Source organism: Hippocampus bargibanti, linkage group LG04 (genome assembly GCF_051943395.1).
Source record: "Hippocampus bargibanti isolate YZ-2025 linkage group LG04, ASM5194339v1, whole genome shotgun sequence".
NCBI lineage: Eukaryota > Metazoa > Chordata > Actinopteri > Syngnathiformes > Syngnathidae > Hippocampus > Hippocampus bargibanti.
Genome location: NC_142737.1, coordinates 15,173,478 through 15,195,759, shown reverse-complemented (window position 1 = coordinate 15,195,759; position 22,282 = coordinate 15,173,478). Strand labels below are relative to the sequence as shown.

Genomic DNA, 22,282 nt, shown 5'->3' with positions numbered 1-22,282 from the left:
TAAATAGCCTTTTGGACCTGGGTCTGGAAGGTGAGGTTATACGACACCAGGACTTGTCCACGCTCATCTACAGGGTGGCACAAAACCCTCTGGGACACCACATCGCATGGAACTTTATCAAGAAAAACTGGAGCACGCCGGTTCAGAAGTCAGGATCTAAATGTTTGTTTTTTTATATTTATTTGGAGACATGGTTGAAATATGGTCAAATTACTCTTCTGCGATTTTTCTTCTTCAGATTTCAATTGGGCTCATCAACTATTCAAAACATCATCATCGGTACTACAGGGCAGTTTACATACTTACACTGAGCTATGCATCTTGATGACATGTAATATATATATAGTATCATGCGGTATGTCCAGATTTTTGATTCTACCGGCAATGACTCTAGTAATGTACTGTATTTCCAAATGAATGTTGATGACTCGTGATCGTTGTGTTATGATTTAATGTTAATTTTTAATCATCCAGGTAAAGTTGTTCTTTGAGTCCATCAGAGAACATGCAACACGGGTCAAAAGTCCTCAACTTGCACGGGACAACTTGCAGAAAAATGTTTGCTGGATTCAGAGGAAGTTGAAGTTGTTAAAAAATGTCTGAGTGAGAAAAAAATACTTGTGACAGAAGGACTCGTCACTATTGTTTTAAAGTACACTTTTCATTTGAGAATGACATTTTGTGGCGAATGTGAAAATCTGTTTTTCATAATGAATCAATTGTACTGTGTTTTTGTGGGCGTGTATTTCATGTCAGTGGATAACTTGGTTAATATAGAGGATATTAACATTACAAAAATCATGTAGCTAAACATTATTTTATCATAAAAATAAAACGTTTAACGCCCGGTTGTCGAGTGGTTAGCATGCTGACACCGTGCAGAGGTTGTGAGTTCAAGACCCAGTCTGACCTCCCAGTGTGAAGTTTGCATGTTCTCCCCGGCCCGCGTGGGTTTTCTCCGTTTCCTCCGGGGAGTGAGTGTGAGCGCGGATGGTTGTTTGTCTGTGTGCCCTGCGATTAGCTGGCAACCAATTCACGGTGCCCCCAACCACGCCTCTTACCCGAAGACGGCTGGGATAGATTCCAGCACCCCCTTGCCACCCTAATGATGATTAAGCAGTCCGGAAATGGATGGATCGTTTAACTGCCCTTTTGCGATTTAATTGTGAATGTAGACAACATTATACCTTCTAGCGTAAGGAAGAAGGATGGCATTTTAACACGTGAATGTGCAGGCATGCAGGTCGTATCCGCACATGACAAATGCATGGTAATCACAAATTTATTTGTGGACACCTTAAAAAAATAGCAGAAATATTTATTTTGAGATACTGGAAGAGGATTTACATCCTTTTCTGAACACTAATATATTTCTCGTTAGAATTAGTGTGTTTGGAGGGAGGCATATAAGAAAGAGCCATGACGTCGATTTTTGTTTTTCCGGTTCTGCTGTTTTTTAATGTGGCCCCGCCTCTTAACAGTGCGCCAATAGGATGCAAGTATTGGGTGAAATGTCAACAACTGTTCGGCAGCAGTGTCGTCTGTCGTAGTACATAATATGAGCTACCGTTTCCGGAAAAATCTTGGTGTGTATTTGTGTGTGTTCTTTTTATTTGTGAAACGAGATTGAATACAGTAATATTTTGAAGTGAGTAAACAATTGTGAAAAGTTGGTTTTAGCGACTACGTAGCTTGTTGGCGTTGTGAGGACGGGTTGCAGACAAGCACAAGCAGGCAGTTTGGTGAGTTGCCTTGGCCATTCAAACCATACTTCGGATCCATACATATCCAAACATCCTGCTCCTGGGACGTAAGGACTTCCTTCCAATAACCTGCCATGGACCCTTTTGACTATAACAGTACAGGTAAGGGAGTACAAAGGTTATACAGTACGTGCAGCATGCTAACAGCAAGCAAGCTCGCTAAGAATAACCATTCATTGTGAGTGAGTGACTTTGAGCCGCGAACACATGTTGCGAGAGGTCAATTTGACGCTTTTTCGGAGGTTTCTAATAAATTCACGTCCAATTAATCACCTTAGAAGCAAACCATACACCGGCGTGCTTCCGCTTTCCATTTAGATTTGATATTATTAGCCGCGTTTAGACATGGCGTGTTAGGCACATAAATCGTGCTCAGCTTGGCTTTCCCGACCGGTGATCAATAACCTTTGCTGTCGTCCTAAATATATCCAGGACGTTATTGACAAAACAAAATCACAATATAGGGTAGTTGTGAGAAACCACGAGAGGTGTCGTCAAACTGATGGTATCAATGGATACCAAAAGCACTTCCTTATTTTTGTGTTTTGAACACCGAAAACAGTTTCATTTTATGTTCGACAAAAGGGTGAAGCAAATACAGTACAGTACCTTATCCTCTGCCATTTTGATGTAGTATTCCAAAATGGGCTGAACGTCAGTAAAAAAAGGAAACGTTTGTCTCTAACGTACATTTATTAAAATACAATCAAACTATAAAAAATCTATGCAATTACTAATTTACTTTAAAATGTGCAGTAAGATGATGGCTTGATTCGCAGATACGCCACAGGCATCTAATTTTCTAACATTCATACTTCATGCTACTTAAGAGTAAAACGAAGCTAATCACTGTAAAACCTTAAAAGGCTCCAAAAGCAAAAGGAGAAGCAAAATACACACTACTTGGCTAGCTCTCAGTTTTGAATACACTTTGCTTTCTGATGCTTGAGCGGCATAATTCTCCAAGTTCTGCATTGTACGGTATAATTTATAATTTGTCGTCACAGATTTGTATTTCTTTAGTTTTTATCACACTATTTTCATAATTTTCATAATTTGTCTGTTATTGGCCCACGGCTTCTGGCTAATTTCATGTTGTATTTTTCTTGTCTCCTTCTATGGATATTACACATTACCCAGTGCAGAGTTCCTTCCCTATTAATAGGCATTTGTGCATTCGGTGTGAGGCTAACAGACAGACGCTTGTGTGCTAGAATGTATGTAGTTGACCACTCACCTCATCTCCACCACCCACCCCCAGTTTTAAATGAAGGCTAATACATTGTAACATCTTTTTAATAATGCTATTTGAAGGCACATTTTCCCTTCACGTCTATGACCTATTGGCCAGATATCATTTTTACAAAATTTAGGATGAAGACATGCAGGCAATTAGCGCAGGTCCACGTTTTACTATATGGACTAATATTGAATTAGGAAGCTAAGCATGACATTTATTGTTTGGGAACAGAGCAGAGGACGAAATTCCCTCCGAAAGAATTTGCTATGGACAAGGAACACCTTGTGCGACTGCTCACGGTGCAGTGAAGGTTGAGGAAATGCATGCTCGCGCTGTGTTAGCATGTGACAAAAGCAGACAATACATTGTAATTGATTGCTCTATTATTTGGAAGTTGTAGAACCACTCTAGCGACAAAACGTAGTCATTGTCTCAGCAGCATGTACACATAGCCTTGTTATTTACATATATCATTCAGTCAATCCTACTTTATTTATTTATACCTTGTTTCTTCCTGCTGTAGAGCGAGCCAACCTACCAAGGAACATGATTGAGAACAGCATGTTTGAAGAAGAGCCTGACGTTGTGGATCTGGCCAGAGACTCTGCGGCATATCCGGTAATCCCCAAACCCTTTACACACATAGGTGCCGTGACATGCATATATGAGTGGCTTCATTTACAGCTTTTTTTCTATCAAAGTGCAGGTGAACTCAAGCATGAGATATGTACGCTGCGTGGTGGGCAGTGAATTCACTTTAACATAGTTCGCAATAAGCAGCAACTTTGCAAATAGTGAGCAATTCATTAAAAAAGCTTCTTTTTTTTATGGCAAATTCAAATGAAATTTCACATTCAACAAAACAAAGATAAATACACGATAAATTATGAAGTTGTAATATCTTCAGCACGGGTGTAGAACATTTTTAATTAAAGATCCACTTTTCCAGCCAATCAGCCTACTATGATCGACCTGTTACCGTACACACGTGCCAAATTAAGCAAATGCCATAACGACTCATTACATGAACAAAACAGAAAAATAAACTAGATACAAGACAAGACTGAGTTTGTGAAAAGGAAATCACTGCACATGGAGGCATGGTCTGCACTTTTGCAGATTGTTAAATTGCTGTACACTGTACACGGAGCTGACATGTACCGTTTTAAAATGCCCTTCCCGGTGCTCCCTATTTTCATTCTTTGCCAGTGCCATCGGGGAATTGGACTGGACTTAGTTTTATTAGTCTCACAATGGAGAAATTTAGATTTTACATTTCACAGCAGCAAAGTAATGAAAGGAAGATGAATGAAAGAAGTAGAAAAACAAAATACACGAGCTGCTGCAAAGGCAGCCACTCTTGCGGCGCCATCTTGAAGTCGTCATTTCCTTTCGGCTTTTCCCTTCGAGGGGTCGCCACAGCGAATCAGACTCCTCCATCTTCAGAGGTTTGATTCACATGTTTGTTTTGGCCAAGCTTTTATGTCGGATGCCCTTCCTGACACAACCCTCTGTATTTATCCGGGCTTGGGACCGGCACAAGAAGACACTGGCGTGTGTATCCTTGTGGCTACAGAACAAGCAACTCTATGAACTTAATAAAGATGAAGATACTCAGTAAAAGGCTCCCAAACACAAAATGGTCATCGACACAACGACATTCAAAAAAGCAAAACTATAGGCGCCATTTTGAAGTCAAAACAACAATAAATAAATAAATAAATAAATAAATAAATAAATAAATAAATAAATAAATAATTTGACAACACAAAGACAGAGTCATACATTCTTAAGCACTTTCTGTACCGTCTTTGTTACATGAAGCAGTTCTAGAGGAAAGAGTTGCAGATGAAACAGTTTGAATAAGAATTAAAAAAAATACTAAATAGGAAAAAAAGAAAGAAAAAGAAAAATATTGTAACAGCTGTTAGTTAGCAAGCTACAATTATAGAGTGCTGACCGGTCATGCAGATCAAGTGTCCTTGAGGGTTTTGAAAGGTGTTTATAAATGATATGTATTATTATTATTATTATTATTATTATTATTATTATTATTATATGCCGCCATAAGTTGACATTTTTCTTTATATATATATATTTTTAAAAATACTTTTTGGGTAAAACTTAAACCGAGACAATGCTTTGGGGCCAGTGTAGGCTCACAAAAAATATACATAAAACGCACAGCAAAGCGGGATCTATTTTATGACAGTAATCCCGTGCATCGTTAAATGCCATTGATGTGTTAATGTGAGCGTACATATTTGAGGTTTTAAAGCCCTTTAATCAACAGACATTTGAGCATAACAAATGAAACAACACATATATAGACAGATCAGAAAACAACACTCGTAGGCATAAATTCTTCAGTTAAAAGCCATACTACCGATGCTTGGACATGATTCATCCACAGTAGTCGCAGAAGATTCTTTGTGACAGCACCTCTGCATGTACTGCACTGCCACCTTGTGGCCAAAAGCGGAAAAATTGGATGGCAGCATTCAATCATACAAATTACAGTAAAGTCTCGTTATATCGATATTCAAGGGAGTCCGAAAAATATCGATATAACCGGGACTATCGATATATCCGACCCTGTTTGCATGTAATTTTCTCCGTGCGTGCATAGAAATAGTATCGATATAACCGGGACTATCGATATATCCGATATCGATATAACGAGACTTTACTGTATTTCATTTTTTTCCAAATTCTGTTGTTGTTTTTTCTAAAGCACATCATTATAGATTGATATATTTCCTTGTATACCAATGTAAAGCCCAAACCTTCAAACATTGCGTTGACATTGGATCTTAAGAAGTTGCTCATGCTTCCTAAATTTTGTGTCTATTGAGCTTAATGATGGTGCACTGTGCTTTCAGACCTTTCCGGCTCTAGACCCAGATGATGCTGTTTATGAGCCTCGCAGCTCTCGGCTACTCGTGCGAGGCCTTGGCGAAAATGACGTGGAAGATGATGAAGAGGACTGCGAGTCTTCAGCACGTCTTCTGGGCATGTCCTTCATGAATCGCAGTGCCACACAAAGATCGACCGCCTCTCCTTACGTCAGACAGCCTGCACCCAGGTAGCTGGGTTTTTAGCCTTTCTAGACATTTTTGTAATTGCACGGTAGATAAATTGGTTACTTCTTTTGTGTCCCAGGTCGTGTTCACCACCCTCAGCCCGCACCATGATTGTTTGTGTGCTATTTCTTGTCATAGTGGCTTCCATGACCATGGTATTATACTTTTTACCTGGGTGCATCTTTTCAAAGGTAGGCAAAAGTAAACAAGCTTGTACATATTGAGTATTTCAAATTCTACAATCTTTTTCTCTGTTACTTTTACTACTCCAGCTTGGAGGTATTGTGTTTGGTGTGTCTTCCTCACAGTTATAATTTCGCGAGGTAGAATTTTTACTCCAGCTTTTCTGAATGGAGTTTACAGGCCCTCCACTTATTTGCATTTTTTAACATATGATTTTTATAATTTCATCTGCATTTTATTTACCTGGTAATTGGTTAAACATGTCTATTTTCTATGAAAGAAAACAAAAAGCTCAGAGGCATATCAGTACCGATACATTAGTAAACGTGTTTTGTTAAGAGGTTATACACAATATTACCTAAAAGTAGACACATTACCCAGCCACAGCCTTACCTTTATAACAACTGCACTTACTTAACTCTTTCACTGCCATTCTCGAATTTATTTGGGAATTGAATATGACGGTGAGCGCCATTCGCAAATTTTTTGGGGTTGTGGTTTTCCTTGCTGTGGTGCCAATAAAGCACTGGCCAGACCTCTGGCAATGTTTTTGTTTCTTTCTACAAGGGGGCAGCATTTCCCTATTTTCCATGTTAGCGCTTTTTTCCAGCTTCAGCTGTTGTTAAAGCGTGATATAAACCAATATGTATGTATTGCATTGTATTTTGGACACCCACCCTCATTTCAAGCTCATATAATTCCAGACCAACATACTTTTTTTCTAATGAAAGAAGAGAGTCTAAGGTTTCTTATATAAACATTCATTGAACGTTTATGTCGTCCTAAAACTCAATATTCTGCGGGTCCTGCAACTTCAGTGAAAATGACGAAAACTCCGGCACTGGAGAGGACACATTTTTCGCACGTCTGGCAGTGAATGAGTTAAGATTAAATTGTCTGAATCGTATAACATTTTTAAAAGTATATGCTGAAATGATGAATTTCTTAAAATAAATGATTACCGACCAGCAGTTCAAAATGCACGTCCCAACTATTAATAGCAAGGAAAAGACAACATTTTCTGATTAATCCTTCTGCCCAATCATCCTTAGGCAGGCGCTCGGAACTGGAAAGATTATCACAACAACATTACTCGCTATCCGGGTTGTGTGTCCCTCAACTTCTCCCGGTTGTTAGTACAAACACCAAGAAGTTTCCAAGTTGGGCAAGACCTTTTCAAATTCCATGTCGGGTTTATGATCATTGATTAAAGGAAAAAAAAAGTTCAAATAAGCCGCTCATGTAAATGAAAGCTGCGGTAACACGCGGCTCTACTTACGTTGCAGAGGTTGCACCCATAATTCTTTCACTGTGAGAGCACCCATAAATAAGGTGATGATTGGAAGTGTGGATAAATGTTTGTCTATATCCACCGCGATTGGCTGTGTGGCCACTTAGCTGTCCAGGACATAGCATGCCTTTGCCCCATTGTCAGTTGGCTAGGCCCCAGTTCACCCGAGTCCTCTGAATGACAGGCGTAGTCAGATATTTCTCTCTGAAAATCTTCTATTTTTTCGCAGATGGGATGCCCTCAACAAGAGAACAAGACATCAAATGGCACAGTTGATGAACTTTTCCCATGGGCACAATACCAGCTCCCTCGGAGCATTCGTCCTCTCAGCTACGATCTCAGTTTAAACCCGAATTTGAGCACCATGACTTTCAGCGGCCGCACTGTCATCAACATGTTTGTACTTCACAACACCAAGCGCATTGTCCTGCACAGTTCTCATCTCAATATTACCAAAGCTACATTCAAGGTGAGATTTCGATGAAGCTGGCTTTGAAAGTATCTGTTAATTCTGTGCTGCATGTGATGTGGAAATCCAAGTGCTCACCAAGGCTTGGTGGCACTGTGAAATTTGGGTGGGGATTGCATGGGGGTTCATTTGGTCTAACTAATCCAGACAAATTGTTTATTGGCTGGCTAGTTATCTAGCTGGCTAGCTATTAGCTATTTATTGGCTAGCTAGCTAGCCTTCTATCTATTTGAGTTGCTTCCGGGTTGAGTGAACGCTGGCGCGTGTGGCTGCCGCTGCTCACCCACAGAAAAACTGATCCTGTGACTGTAAAGTGACCTTGAGAGTTTTGAAAGACGCTTATAAAATAAATGTATTATTATTATTATTATTATTATTATTATTATTATTATTATTATCCAAAATTCACGAATTGCAAAATAAACTATATGTGCTGTAGGGACATCAGAATATGCACAGCACTTGTGCTAATGCAATAACACTCATTTTGCTGGGAAAACATTTTAAATAATATTTCTTACTAAAATCTCACAAGATTATATCATTACAAAAACACTACTTAAGTGGTTCCTGACATAGTTAAAGGTACTGAACTCGCCCAATTCATATGCACATCCCCGAACCTTTAGTGAAACATAAAAATATGATTCGAGACGTTTTCCTTCAGTTTTGCCAGTGCGACATGAGCATTGTTTTACTTGGCCTGACAAATCAGACTGATTGGATCCCAAGTCCCATCATGTTTCGTGATGCATGTTAATCTAAATTGTACAGTATATATTTGTCTGACCGCTTTCTTTTTTTGTTTTTGTTTTTCTCAACATTGCATGTACGATACTTATTAGTATGGTTATTATTGTTGTTGGTTCTATTTTTATCACACGACGTATGGTTATTACAGTCACATGTAGACTACTGAGTGAATGAAATTTCCTAAATTTACTGATTGGACAAGTAATGTGATAATCTGCAGCCAGTGATGACCAGGCAGGTGTGTCATAACTACATGACATGTTGAGTCAGGTGTGTCTTAACCTTCATGGCAGAGGCTACGTCAAACTCCTGAGACTGATTCACCTAAACCGTATTATGAACCACTGCACCAATTGTAGAATAAGTACCATAGTTTCTGAACTATAAGGCACTTGCAAGCGCACCTTTGATGATGGCCTATTTCAAAACACTTTTCATATATTGGGCACACTACATTTTAGGTGCATTGAATATAAGCTCCAACAGTGGTTGCGGCTGTGCTATGCATCCAATAGATGGCGCAATGATAAAGGAAATACAATACAATCGAATACAGCTTTGTTTAGCCTTCACCACCGCTGCAATGGTAACAATGAGAACTGGTCACAAATATGGACATGAAACGTATACTGTACATCCAAATGACATGACAACAAAAATAATTAAACGAAAACATTTATATAGACAATCGATTCAACAAAAAGATACACACATTTCGTGGGCTCACATCCACAAGGGGCGAAATCTCTCCAGAAGTCTTGCTTGTTTCCTTTTTTACTTCATTAGGTCAGGAGTTAAATCTGCTTTTCGTATTACGTTATTTTCACAATGGCTGCGTGCAGCTAACAAAGTCTGTTTGAGTGTGTGGTGGCGAATGCACATGCCAAGTAATGTCAGGCAGACCCCTTTCAACTCAATATAAATAGACTGGAACTCCATATTTAAAGGACAACCGACGTCACTTTTTTGTTTCTTAACTGACATCAGAAAAATGTTTTATAGCATCTAAAATACCCAAAACACGCAGTATGATATTTTTAGTCAAATGCAAAACACCAATAAAAATGACTTAGTGTCTAAAATCTGCAAAAAATTGAGCTGCGAATTGGGCATTTTCAGAAAGTCCCGCCCCCTGTTCGTGACGTCACGCCAAGACGTCTTGCATTTCTGCAGAATCAAAACAATGGCTTCAGATTCGGAGAATATGCTTTCTTGTTACACATCCAGTTATGAATATGATTCAAATAGTTCTAAAGAGGAAAGCATAGATGTTTGCAATCGATTAAAGAATTTATTCCGTGCCATTATGAGGCAACATTGAGGGGAAATGTCTCACCGAAAAAAGAGGCACAAAATGGCGACCTCCTGTGGCCACCTCCGTTTCCACAGGCTGATAAATTCCTTATATGGAGCTTGGACGCCCTCTTCTCGCGGCTTTTGGGTGCAACACGAGGTCCCCAGACCAAACAAGTGCAGCAAAATACATTGACGTGATGGAAGGACCGCTACAATGCGTCTTTTTTCGGTCAGTCTTTTGTGACGTCACGTACTCATCACCAAATCAAAAACAAGACTTCCTGAATATTCAGCGAGAGTCTTAAAACGTAAAATATAGCTATATGCGGTGGAATCTTATTAAAATACGCTCCGTATAAGTCATTTTTTGTTGTGTCTTATAATGCTGACAGCATGGTCATTTGTTACTTAGAACACATGTTAATGTGAGGTGTACGAGTTGTTGACTTGCGCTTTCTCTCATCCAGCTTGTTGGTGGGGAGACCAGTGACGTCTCAATACTGGAGAACAAGCCAATGGAGCAGATTGCCGTTAAATTATCTGCAGAGCTGAAGGCGGGCCAGCATTGTATGTTGACCCTGGACTACACTGCCAATCTGTCGCAGACCTATGACGGTTTCTACAATAGTTCCTATATAGATCTCAATGGAAGCAAAAGGTACATCACGCCACGGGAGAATCTCCTCAAATAATTTGCAGACTTTATTTACAATTCAACATTTGTCCCCTGTAATAATAAGAAAACTAAAGAAGAACTGAATTTTCCCCAGGGTCCTAGCTGCTACCCAGTTCGAGCCATTATACGCGCGAAAGGCCTTCCCTTGCTTTGATGAGCCATCATTTAAAGCCACCTTTCTGGTGAAAATCAACAGGAAACCAGAGCACATGACGCTCTCCAACATGCCAAAGGTACTTTATTCATCAGGGTGAAGGCAGAATTAGCTTCTTTTTATTGTCTTGGGAATCGCACAACACTTCTTGGTTCTCCTTTGAAGTTATTTTAATTCCTTGGCATGGCATGCAGCTATTTTAGTTTACCGATAAGTACAGTTTGTCTGAACAACCAAAAACCCACATGCCATCCAATGTATGTCTCAGGCAAAGACCACGCACCTTTCCAATGACCTCCTGCAGGATGAATTTGCAAAGACCAGTGTCAACATGAGCACTTACTTGGTGGCATTCATTATTGGTAACTTTGCTGCCGTGAGCAAAAACGTCTCTGACACTCTGGTAAGATTGATTTTTGAAGAGGTTTCCGATTTTGATAATCAGGTTTTTTTGTATCATTTGGGCTGACAACTGAATCTGTGTCATGTGATTTGTAGGTGTCTGTGTACAGCGTACCACAGAAGAAAGAGCAAACTGACTACGCTCTGGAAACAGTAACCAAACTACTGGAATTTTACAATAACTTCTTTGAAATTGACTATCCCCTGCAAAAACTTGGTAGACACTATCAGTGACCTCTCTCCACCCCTCGGCATTCGAAACCTCAATATAATCTTATTTTCTTCTTTGTCAGACTTGGTTGCCATCCCAGACTTCCTGGCGGGAGCCATGGAGAACTGGGGTCTGATCACCTTTAGAGAAAGCAACCTACTGGTGGGCGGACACTCCTCCCTTATGGAAAAACAAGATGTTGCTTCAGTCATTGCACATGAGCTGGCTCATCAGGTGTTTGTCTGTTGTTTATTTTATTGTATTGTATTTTATTTTATTTTGTTTTGTTTATTTATCTTTTGTTTAGATTTTTACATATTTATTTATTTATTTCCAACATTGTACAGTGATACCTTGGCTTACGAACTTAATTGGTTCCCAGACAGTGTGTAAGGCGAAAAGTGTGTATCCCAAAAATTAATTTCCCACAGGAAACCATTAAAATGAAAATAATCCGTTACCCGGTCCCATAAACATACTTTTCTACTTTCTAATTTTCTAAGCCTTAAAACTACACAAAATATACCTTATTTTATGTATAATAAATGTATTATGGTATAATAATTAATAAACTGTACTGTATAATAAAGTTGTTTTATTTACCTTTGTGATGGTCGTTGATGGTGAAATGGAGTGGCCAGTTTCATCAGCATTAAACACTTGATGAGGAACGTAACCTTCTTCTTTCACCATCTTGAGGAATGATCCCTTGTAGGTGCTTTCTCTGTGATAATTTCATCTACGACACATCACTCATTGAGGCAGCTCCGTGTACGAAAAAAGTTCGAATGCCAAGGTAAAATGTTCATAAATGTAATGTTCGTAAACCGAAAACTTTGTAAGCCAAGGGGTTCGTGAACTGAGGTACCACTGTACTGAAATATGCGGCTGCAATAATGTAACAATGATGCGTTGCAGTGGTTTGGAAATTTTGTCACAATGAGTTGGTGGAGTGACCTGTGGCTCAACGAAGGCTTTGCCACTTACATGCAGTTTACGTCACTGCAGATCGTCCTGCCGCAGCTTGACATGGTAAGTGGTCTTCAAGTTTACACATTAAGTGGTGAACAAACTTTTTACAACACCAGAAGTTGAGTTGATGAGTTTGCAGGCAGTTGTATTCTGTGGTCTAAATTTGTCATTTGTATTTTCGTTTTCTCTAATGTTCGACTGACGAATGGGTTTTCGCAGTTGTGTTTCGGCAATGGTTAACTCATTCACTGCCATTCACAAATTTATTTGGGAATTGAAAATATGACGTAGAGTGCCATTGCCGAATTTGTTCGGGTTTTGTTTTTTCATGCTTAGGTGCTGATAAAGCGCTGGCCATGGCCTCTGGCAATGTTCCTTCTTTTCCACAAGGGGCAGCATTTCCCTTTTTTCCATGTTGTTAAAGCGCTACATTAACCAATATGGATGTGTTGCATTTTGGACGGACACCCTCATTTCAAGCTCATATAACTCCAAACCCATATAATTTAGGAATTAATTCTTTTTCTGATGAAAGAAGACTGTCCAAGGTTTCTTATGCTGCATTGAATGTTTATGTAGTCCTAAAACTCAATATTCTGTGGGTCCTGGTATTCGAGTGAGAATGACAAAAACTCATTTTTTGCACGTCTGGCAGTGAATGAGTTAAATACATACAATAGATTGTAAAAGTGTTCTAACAGCCATGAGATATTATTTATTGCTGAAAAAATATTTGTATTCAATGTTTTATAAAATCAGAAAAAAAATTATAAAATCAAAAAAAAAGTGTGATTTACTTCACATGTCAAATTACCATTTACTGACACCCTTCGAACTGAAAAATGTTTTGATTGGGATTGACTCAGGTAGTACTCCTCAAATTTGGTATGCAAAGGTTATTTCAGTTAGAAGAAAGGCCCTTTTGCACTGCCAAGAAAAAAAAAACATAAATAAAGGAAATGGTGCAAACCATATGCATACATCATGGGTAGGCGGTCGGAGTGGCTTTTTTTTAACGTATTTATACATTATGGTGAATACCATTGTTAATGCTCCTGGATGGTCTAATCTTATTTTTAGAACACTTGATCAATATGTCACCATATCATGTGCTGTGCTAGAAGTTTATATTTTGCTCTTACGTTTTGTGTGTTTGTGTTTGAAGGGCAACTTGTTCTTAGAAGTTCGATTCAGAGCACTGGACCAAGATGCACTCAACTCCTCGCACGCCCTCTCTACTGAAGTCAATACATCAGAGCAGGTGCAAGAGATGTTCGACTCTGTGTCCTATATAAAGGTATAATTCTCTTTTTTTATTAATAGTTTCTGTCTATTGGATACATAATTCAGGTTGGCAAGAACATGCGTTGTGCTTGGGTCTTGTAGGGGGCTTCCATTCTCCTGATGTTAAACGCCTCTTTGCCTGGTGACCAGCAGTTCAGAAAAGGTATAATTCAGTATCTGAAACAGTTCTCCGGTTTAAACACGAACACTGATGACCTCTGGAACAGTCTGACTGAGGTAGGCACATTGTTATTGTTCTGTAATTATGTTGGGATAAAATAATAACAATGTAGACAAATGTTGGATTGTTTAGTTATTTAGTGTTTTTGTTTTCCTCTTAGGTAGAGGTGTCAAGTCAGAGTCCAAATGTGTCAGAAATGATGAGTTCATGGACATCGCAGAAAGGATTCCCTTTGATTACACTTTCTCGCAAGGGGGATGAAGTGACTCTTAAACAAGAGATTTTCAAGTTGACGGTAGACAGCAGCACAAAATCCTCTAGGTGCGCTAAATCCTTTCAGAGTTTTGAAAGGCGCTAATAAATGAAATGTATTACCGGTATTATTATTATTATTATTTCCTCATTTTCTTCTTGCTCCTTTACTTTCTTCTTTGGGAACTCACCAGAGCAGAGCTATATTTTATTTTGCATTCTCTCCTAGCTTGTGGACAATTCCAGTGACGTATGTGAATGACACCTGTGGTTCAGCTCCTGAATGCAGACAGGTGTTCATGCTGAAGACCAAGTCAGGTGAATGGCAATTTTCTAATATGGATCAATATCTAGTACGTCGGTTAAAAAAAGATGTGGGATTTTTAATCTGCCTTGAGTAATCGCTTAATTACGTGGACACCGTCAAACTAATTGCAGCAATAATTGTTCATGGCAAACATGACAGTCACAGAGGAAAACCACAAAGCCAACTTCAAAATTAGATTAATATATTAAATAATATAATACAAATTAAATAATATATGGACATAAATGCCTTGGTTCGCTTTTATGTTTAAGTTTTTCTCAGCCTCATTGTAAGAGTGTCGTCTGATTTGACGTTTCTTACAGAATATGTTTAGGAATTTTATTGCCATCACAACAGGTTGCTACATTGTCCTCATATCATGTTCAATCGTTAATTATTGAAGGTCACTCAAAAAACAAAAACACAAATAATGAGGTGAGGTTCAATTTGGATCGTTCATACAATAGCCTGCTCAGGCAAAACAGGTTAGGCAACTTTCGCAATGCTGATGAGGGTCGTTATGCTGATGAGGTGATACCGGGGGGAGTGGGGGTAATAGGCCAATCGTTAGTCAGGAATGTAGGAACAATCAGTGGGGCCACAGGGGGGGGTCTCTCCCCCCCCCCCCCCCCCCCCCCCCCCCCCCCCCCCCCCCCCCCCCCCCCCCAACCTGAGAGTAGGGACCTATCATAGCTGTGTCCGGCGCCACCAGGTCTGGACATGAGGGTTATATATATGGGGCCGATACGACCAGTCAGACTTTAGTTCGCTGACGAAGCCTCTTGGATAGGAGGCGAAACGTCCGAAACCTTGACTTTTGTACAGATGACGGCTGAAGAAACCTTCTCATCGATGGACCACTCCTGTACGACTGAGAGCTTACACAGACACAAATAATGACGCAAATACGTACCGTATTGTATAATGCCCATTGCCAGCGTTTAGTGCCAACAGTGTTACACGCTGGCACGGCTCAATTTATGAGACGTCACCAACTTCCGTAGACTTGGATGCTCACAGCCTGATCGGGTTGTCGTCATTCCTTCTGATCACTTTTTAGTCAACCAGGCTTAGTCCAGCGTGTTGTTTTTGTCAGACAAATCGCAACTCTGCTTTTGAAGTCACTTCATCTCATATTCTTATTTGCAAAATTCTGTCTAGTGTTTCGGGTGAGGAAAATTGTGTGCTGCTCTGCGCAATTATGTATAAAATATTACCGATAAATGAATAAAAAACAATTTATAGTAAATTGTAAAATAAAAGAAAATGGATACTGATTATTGGAATTTTATTTCAATGTATATACATACACGCATGTATATATGATATATATATATATATATATATATATATATATATATATATATATATATATATATATATATATATATATATATATATATACAGTAAAGTCTCGTTATATCGATATTCTCGGGAGTCCGAAAAATATCGATATAACCGGGACTATCGATATATCCGACGCTGCGCGCATGTAATTTTCTCCTTGCGTTCATAGAAATAGTATCGTAATAAGCAGTACTATCGATATAACCGATATCGATATAACGAGACTTTACTGTATATATATACGCCTGATGACCCACCACCTCGCCCCGAAGCAGAACGATCTGTCCCATATATATTATGGTACGTTGTAAAATATAAAAAAATAATACTTGTATCTTGACATTTTATTGACTTTGTGCACATGAACTGGTTGGGTTGGGTACCTCTAAAAAGAACGATTCTTTTCGTGTAGTCGGTTGCCAAAGTTTGAGCATGCTAAGTTGAAACAGTTTTACATGTTTCCTTCGTAGGCATTCTGAAGGTGCCTGAAACTGTGAAATGGCTAAAGCTGAACTACAGGAACACTGGCTTCTACATTGTTGACTATGGAGATGAAGGCTGGGCTGCTTTGGCGGACGCCTTGTCTAACAACTTCCAAGTTCTCACACAGGAGGACCGTGCTTCACTAATACACAACATATTTGCTCTTTCCAGGTAGGTTCACAAATCAAATTAGTTGTGGTCATCACTGTGTCTTTTTTTTTTAACCTCTTCTTTGCCTCACCTCAGACTTGGGCGCGTGTCGTACCGCCAAGTTTTCAGCCTTCTAAACTACATGCCAAGTGAAACCGAGAGCAATCCTATAAGGGAGGCCTTGCTGCAGCTCAACCACATTTACCAGATGTTGCACAAAAGATACGAGCAGGGCCTCGGCGCCCGCATGAAGGTGCGCGCTCACAATGCAGAAAGGATCTTGGGAAATGTTTGCAAGTTGCAAGATATAGAGGTTACATTCAGAAAAAGTATGCAAATTGTCCCCTTAACTCTGTACGACTTGGTGCAATGTAAGACTGAACTTTTCATCTTCACATTTGTTCCACCACCAGATTTACAAGTACAACTATGCTAATTATTTTTGGACTGTGGTACTAGTTTTGTATCTTTTATTTGAATTTGTTCCTGAATCAATGCACTCGCTCCCCACAAAATGTGATCCAATCACTTCTAGGTGCATTTTTAACAACATGTACTTCATTTTGTCTTTTGAAACATTTCTAGTTAACATTTGACTTCTCCTTCAAATATTTTCAGCGATATATTCTGAATCAGTTCGGTGCCCTGATGGATAACCAAACATGGACCAAGGAGGAGAGTGTGTCCAAACAGTATCTGCGGAATGCCCTCTTAGCAACGGCCTGCGATCTGGGGCTTGACATGTGCAAGGAGCACGCAGAAACCATGTTTAAGCAGTATGTCGAAAATAACGGAACGTACCAGTGAGTGAAGCTTTGTCCTGAATCTACAACTACAGTACTTTTATTCAAATGAAATGACTGTTGACAGAAAGAGATGTTTTTAACCAATTCACTGCCATTCACTAATTTATTCGGGAATTGAAAATATGATGTAGAGCGCCAGTCCCAAATTTGTGCGGGTTTTCTTTTTTTCTTGCTTGGGTGCCAATAAAGTGCTGGCCATGGCCTCTGGCAATGTTTTTCCCTCCCACAAGGGGGCACCATTTTCCTTTTTTCCATGGTAGCGCTTTGTCAGCTGTTGTCAAAGCGCTATATGAACCAATATGTATGTATGGCATTGTATTTTGGACAGCCACCCTCATATAACTCCAGGCCTATATAATTTAGGAATTAACTATTTTTTTCTGAGCAAGAAGAGAGTCTCAGGTTTCTTACGCTCCATTGAATGTTTATGTAGTCCTAAAACTCAATATATTTTGGGTCCGAGAATTTGAGTGACAATGACAAAAACCCAGAGTGGACACATATTTGATCATGTCTGGCAGTGAATGAGTTAATCTGATTGGTGATTTTTTTTTTTGTTTGTTTGTTTTGTAGGATTCCGGGTGATCTGCAGCAAGTTGTATTCTGTGTGGCAGCTCAATCCACTGAAAACTGGGAGACTTTGCTCACCATGTATCACTACGCCACTTACGACTCCGAGAAGAACAATATGCTACGGGGCTTAGCTTCCACGCAGGACGCACAGAAAATTGTGTGGTAAGTGTTGCAGAGAGACGACACTTTCATTCTAATATACTTGCTAATAAGCTGAGTTTTCGGTTCTGTTTTCAGAAAAATATAACAATACCATTCTGAAACAAAACTACTGTACTGTATTCTGTTCATTATTGTGTTCTCGGCACCAGCATTTGCAAATGCGATTCTGCTTGTTGACCATGACCATGATGAAATACAACTTGCAAATTCTCAGTAGATTTCTCAAAATGTTTGCAAAATGTTCATACAGTGTATATTCATCAAGTCCCAGAGAAATCCTCCAATTTTGAAAGCTCCAGCACACATATACTCACATCAGAATCACAATCATCTTTATCAGCCAAGTATGTAGAACACACAAGGAATTTGTCTCTGATAGAACATGTTGCACTAGTTATATGATGGTTAAAAAAAAAAGACACAACAAGTAAGTATGGAAGCATATTCCTTGACTCATTCATTGCTTTTCAATTCCCGAATTTATTCAGGAATTCAAAAGCATGACGTGGAGCGCCATTTCCGAATTTGTTCGGGTTTTGGTTTTTCTTGTGGAGGGGGTGGGGTGGGAATGCCGATTAAACGCTGGTCAGACCTCTGGCAATGTTTTCCATCCCACGAGATTTTAAGATCAGATAACTCCAGATCCATATAACTTAGGAATTAACTCTTTTTTTTCTGATGAAAGAAGAGAGTCTTGGGTTTCTTACGCCGCATTGAATCTTAGATATATTCCTAAAACTCAATATTCTGTGGGTCCTGCAATTTGACTGAAAATGCCAAAAAAATCATCCCTGGCACTGGAGTGGACACCTTTTTGCACATTGCCTGGCAGTGAATGAGTTAATGGCAACAGGAGAAGAAGCTTTTTAAATGTCTGCTGGATTTGGTGCGCATGGATCGGTTGCGCCTGACTGAGTAAAGTTGCTGGAAAAGGTGGTGGGCGGGGTGCGGAGGGTCCAGAAAGATTTTCCGTGCCCTTGTCTTGGTTCTTGAAGTATAAAAGTCCGACAATGATTTTTTCCAACGTCCTAACTGTCCGTCATAGTTGTATTTTGTCCAGTCTAAGTTGTCATTTTATGAATAGTGTTAGCTAAGTTGTCATTTTATGTCTTGGTGGTCTGACTTCTCGGCTTTACGCTGTTGGACTTAAGTTTGGGTTTTGGATTAAAATGTTTGCTGTTATTTTATATTATTTGTGTGTGTGTGACTGAGACACTTTTATGTTTACTCATTACGCCCATGTTGTTCCTTTCAGGCTTCTCAAAGAAGGCTTGAATGGAAAGATCATCAAAGCACAGTACCTTCCCATGCTCTTCAGATCCGTCTGCCGAAACGTTGCTGGCAACTTGATTGCTTGGGACTTTGTTCAAGACAACTGGAACCAGATCACACAAACGTGTGTGGCACATTTTAAAAAGAAAGCGATTCATAGATGAGGACAAAACGGAATCTAATTAATCTTTTTGCTTGTAGGTTTCCCATAGGCTCATTTTCCTTGCAATCAATCGTCAAGTCTGTCACCTCTCAGTTTTCTGCAGAGTCACATTTGAATCAGGTAATTCTTTTGATCCAAGAAGAAAAGTTCAGTGGGTGTTGTCTTCAACTTTGTTGTGGGTGCACGTGTTGTGCAGGTGCGATGGTTCTTCTCCAGCCTGAAGGAGAGCGGCACTCAGTTGCGAAGCGCGCGAGAAGCGCTGGAGACCATCCGACTGAACCAACGTTGGATGGAGAGGAATCTTCCCTCCCTCCGTAAATGGCTTTAATGCAGGCCATGCACTCCTCCCTGTTCTCCACTCACCTCCGCTGCCCCCAGTACCGGTTTAGCTGACCCGCTGGGGTAACGTTGTCACGACAACCGCAAAGTTTGCACTTTTGTCTCCAAGCTCTGTGTATCCAAGTCTGATTTGAGCTGGACGGGTTAAGCTCTCGCGTATGGCTCCCGTGAGATTTTAAGCTAGCTCAGGGCGGCTCTGATTGTATCTGGCAGAAAGATGTCAGACCCAAACACTCCTCACACTTGAAGCTGTCGACCAAACCTCACATCGGACAATCACTCTGCTTTACAAAACCCTTTCAATCGGTGTCTCCCAAAAGAGTACTGTATGTGTCAACACTCTTTCCTGTTCCATGAAGTGTGGGCGGCATCTCCGCTTTAATATATGGGCTCTTTTGCACAAGTAAAATTTGCATTGGGTCCTCTTGGTAAAATCCGAAGAGATACAATCGCAGCCTGCAATTGTGCATCCTGGAGTTTTCCATATTTTGGAAGGGGTGAGAAAGTGTTTGGTCGACCAAAAAAAACAAACTACCCACAATGTACAGAAGATGGCGCAGTGAATCACTGCAACCAACGTGTCTTAAATGAAGCAAGCAGCACACTGCTCACCCAGGAAGTTTGCAGAGACGAGCCCATGTTGTTTTGTGTAAAATTCTAGAATGATCATGTAAATGTAAATACAGAATGTTCAGCCCCGCGACAACGGAAGCAGTTTTGGATGTGCCCTTTTTATTTAATCTCAAGTCTTGACTTTGCGCCACTTGAGTTTTAGCGGTTTTTGTGTGTGTGTGTGTGTACATAGAATGTATAGCGGACTTTTATTGATAACATTTGACGAAGGCTCTTTTTCTCCCTTTCTACTGTATTTCCAAGAGGCCACTTATGATGGTGTTGTTTGTATCAAGGCTGTCGTGTATAGAATAATGTTTTATCTCAGGTAATTGTCCACAATTGCCTCATAAAATGGCTTAAAGTTACTCCCATCTCCAGAATAAAAAGCTGTCAAACTATTTAGCATCTTTACCTAACCGCATCCCCCAATGTTTTGCTCCACCGTGTATTTTTTGACAGACATATTGTGCACTTGCTGCTCTGACTTTAATTGACTCTCTGACCCCTCAAATAGATTCCTATGAATTGTCCACAGTCTCGCGGTGAAGAATAATTTAAAAGTGGGAGTTTTTAGGACGTGCTGTGTATTTGTGTCAATTTGTTTCTACTCCATTTTGGGCGCCAGGAGTAAGTCTGTCTAATGATTTGGTATGAGACAGGAGATGAGATATCATTGTGAGGGCGTAACCTTAAATAAGTTCTGACACACTTGAGCAATGCCAAAGATACTAATCAGGTCACATGACTCAAAAGTCACTTGTTTGGGGAACAGAATGCCTACTAATGTGCACTGTACAGACAAATATGTAATTACAGAAGATGCCAACCATTAAGAGTTCGCAGGTGTTTTTGTGGGGGCTGTCAATCCATCCATTTTCTAATCAGCTTATCCTGTCTTTGGAATCTAGGCGGGGTACACCCTGTACTGATCGTAGGCCAATTGTAGGACGCACATAGAAAATCAACCATTCGTGCTCAAAATAATAATAAGAATACGAATAATACATGTCATTTATAAGCGCCTTTCGAAACTCTGAAGGACACTTTACAGTCACAGTGCCCAATCAACCTGTCGTGTAGGCTTTTGGAATGTGGAAGGTAACTAGAATACCTGGACAAAACCCACACAGGCACAAGGGAGAACATACAAACAGCACACAGGAAAGTGGAATCGAACCCTTCACCTTTATAATAATAATAATAATAATAATAATACATTTAATTTACAAGCGCTTTCAAAACTCTCAAGGGCACTTTACTCTGTGAAGCCGACCTGCTAACCTGTTATCAACTGTGCTGCCCTATAGAGTATGTTTTTGTATTTATTTTATGTCTTTTTTTAGGAAAATGTTTTCCACTTTTTGTGGCTCAACAACATAGGGATCGACACGTCTTTTTATTCAGCCCGCGAAAGCAAATCAAGCATGTCAAGTGCCATGATCCTTGCTGAAGTCCAAACCTAAATTTCAAATTGTCCCATGGAAACCACAATAGCAGTCATTATTCTTGGCTTCTAATTTGAAAATTAGCTATTCATTTATTTGCTATGCACTCTGTTAGTAATACTGTGTGGAGGGGATTGGATTGGATTGGATATGCCTTTATTAGTCTCACAGTGGAGAAATTTACATTTCACAGCAGCAAAGTGATGAAAGGAATGAAAGTAGAAAAACGAAATACATGAGCTGCTGGAAAGGCAGCCACTCTCGCGGCGCCGTCTTCAAGTCAAAAGAACAAAAAAAACTAAACAAATAATATGACAGCATAGAGACAATATGACAAAACAAAGACACAGAGAGACATTCATTCTTCAGGACTTGCTGTACCCTCTTTGTGATGACACAGAATGATGAAA

At 39.7% G+C, this 22,282-nt stretch overlaps 1 protein-coding gene across 1 annotated transcript; it reads left to right on the top strand.

Moving 5' to 3' along the window:
• Positions 1–1,510: 1,510 nt before the first annotated feature.
• On the top strand, positions 1,511–21,256 carry lnpep (leucyl/cystinyl aminopeptidase). Its single transcript, XM_088994271.1, has 22 exons — positions 1,511–1,865; positions 3,527–3,621; positions 5,886–6,088; positions 6,166–6,277; positions 7,790–8,029; positions 10,546–10,736; positions 10,849–10,987; positions 11,177–11,311; positions 11,407–11,527; positions 11,604–11,755; positions 12,440–12,553; positions 13,659–13,790; positions 13,880–14,014; positions 14,119–14,279; positions 14,440–14,528; positions 16,335–16,518; positions 16,594–16,750; positions 17,116–17,300; positions 17,877–18,038; positions 19,294–19,434; positions 19,512–19,593; positions 19,670–21,256. The coding sequence occupies exons 1-22, from the start codon at positions 1,838–1,840 to the stop codon at positions 19,799–19,801; spliced, it is 3,090 nt and encodes a 1,029-aa protein (XP_088850397.1). The 5' UTR covers positions 1,511–1,837; the 3' UTR covers positions 19,802–21,256.
• The last annotated feature ends 1,026 nt before the right edge of the window (positions 21,257–22,282 follow it).

Bases quoted from the DNA above. Each gene is read 5' to 3' on its own strand.
- lnpep (XM_088994271.1), top strand. From the start codon at position 1,838: ATGGACCCTTTTGACTATAACAGTACAG. The intron at 8,030-10,545 runs GTGAGATTTCGA...TCTCTCATCCAG, and splicing joins TTACCAAAGCTACATTCAAG to CTTGTTGGTGGGGAGACCAG. The intron at 18,039-19,293 runs GTAAGTGTTGCA...TGTTCCTTTCAG, and splicing joins GACGCACAGAAAATTGTGTG to GCTTCTCAAAGAAGGCTTGA.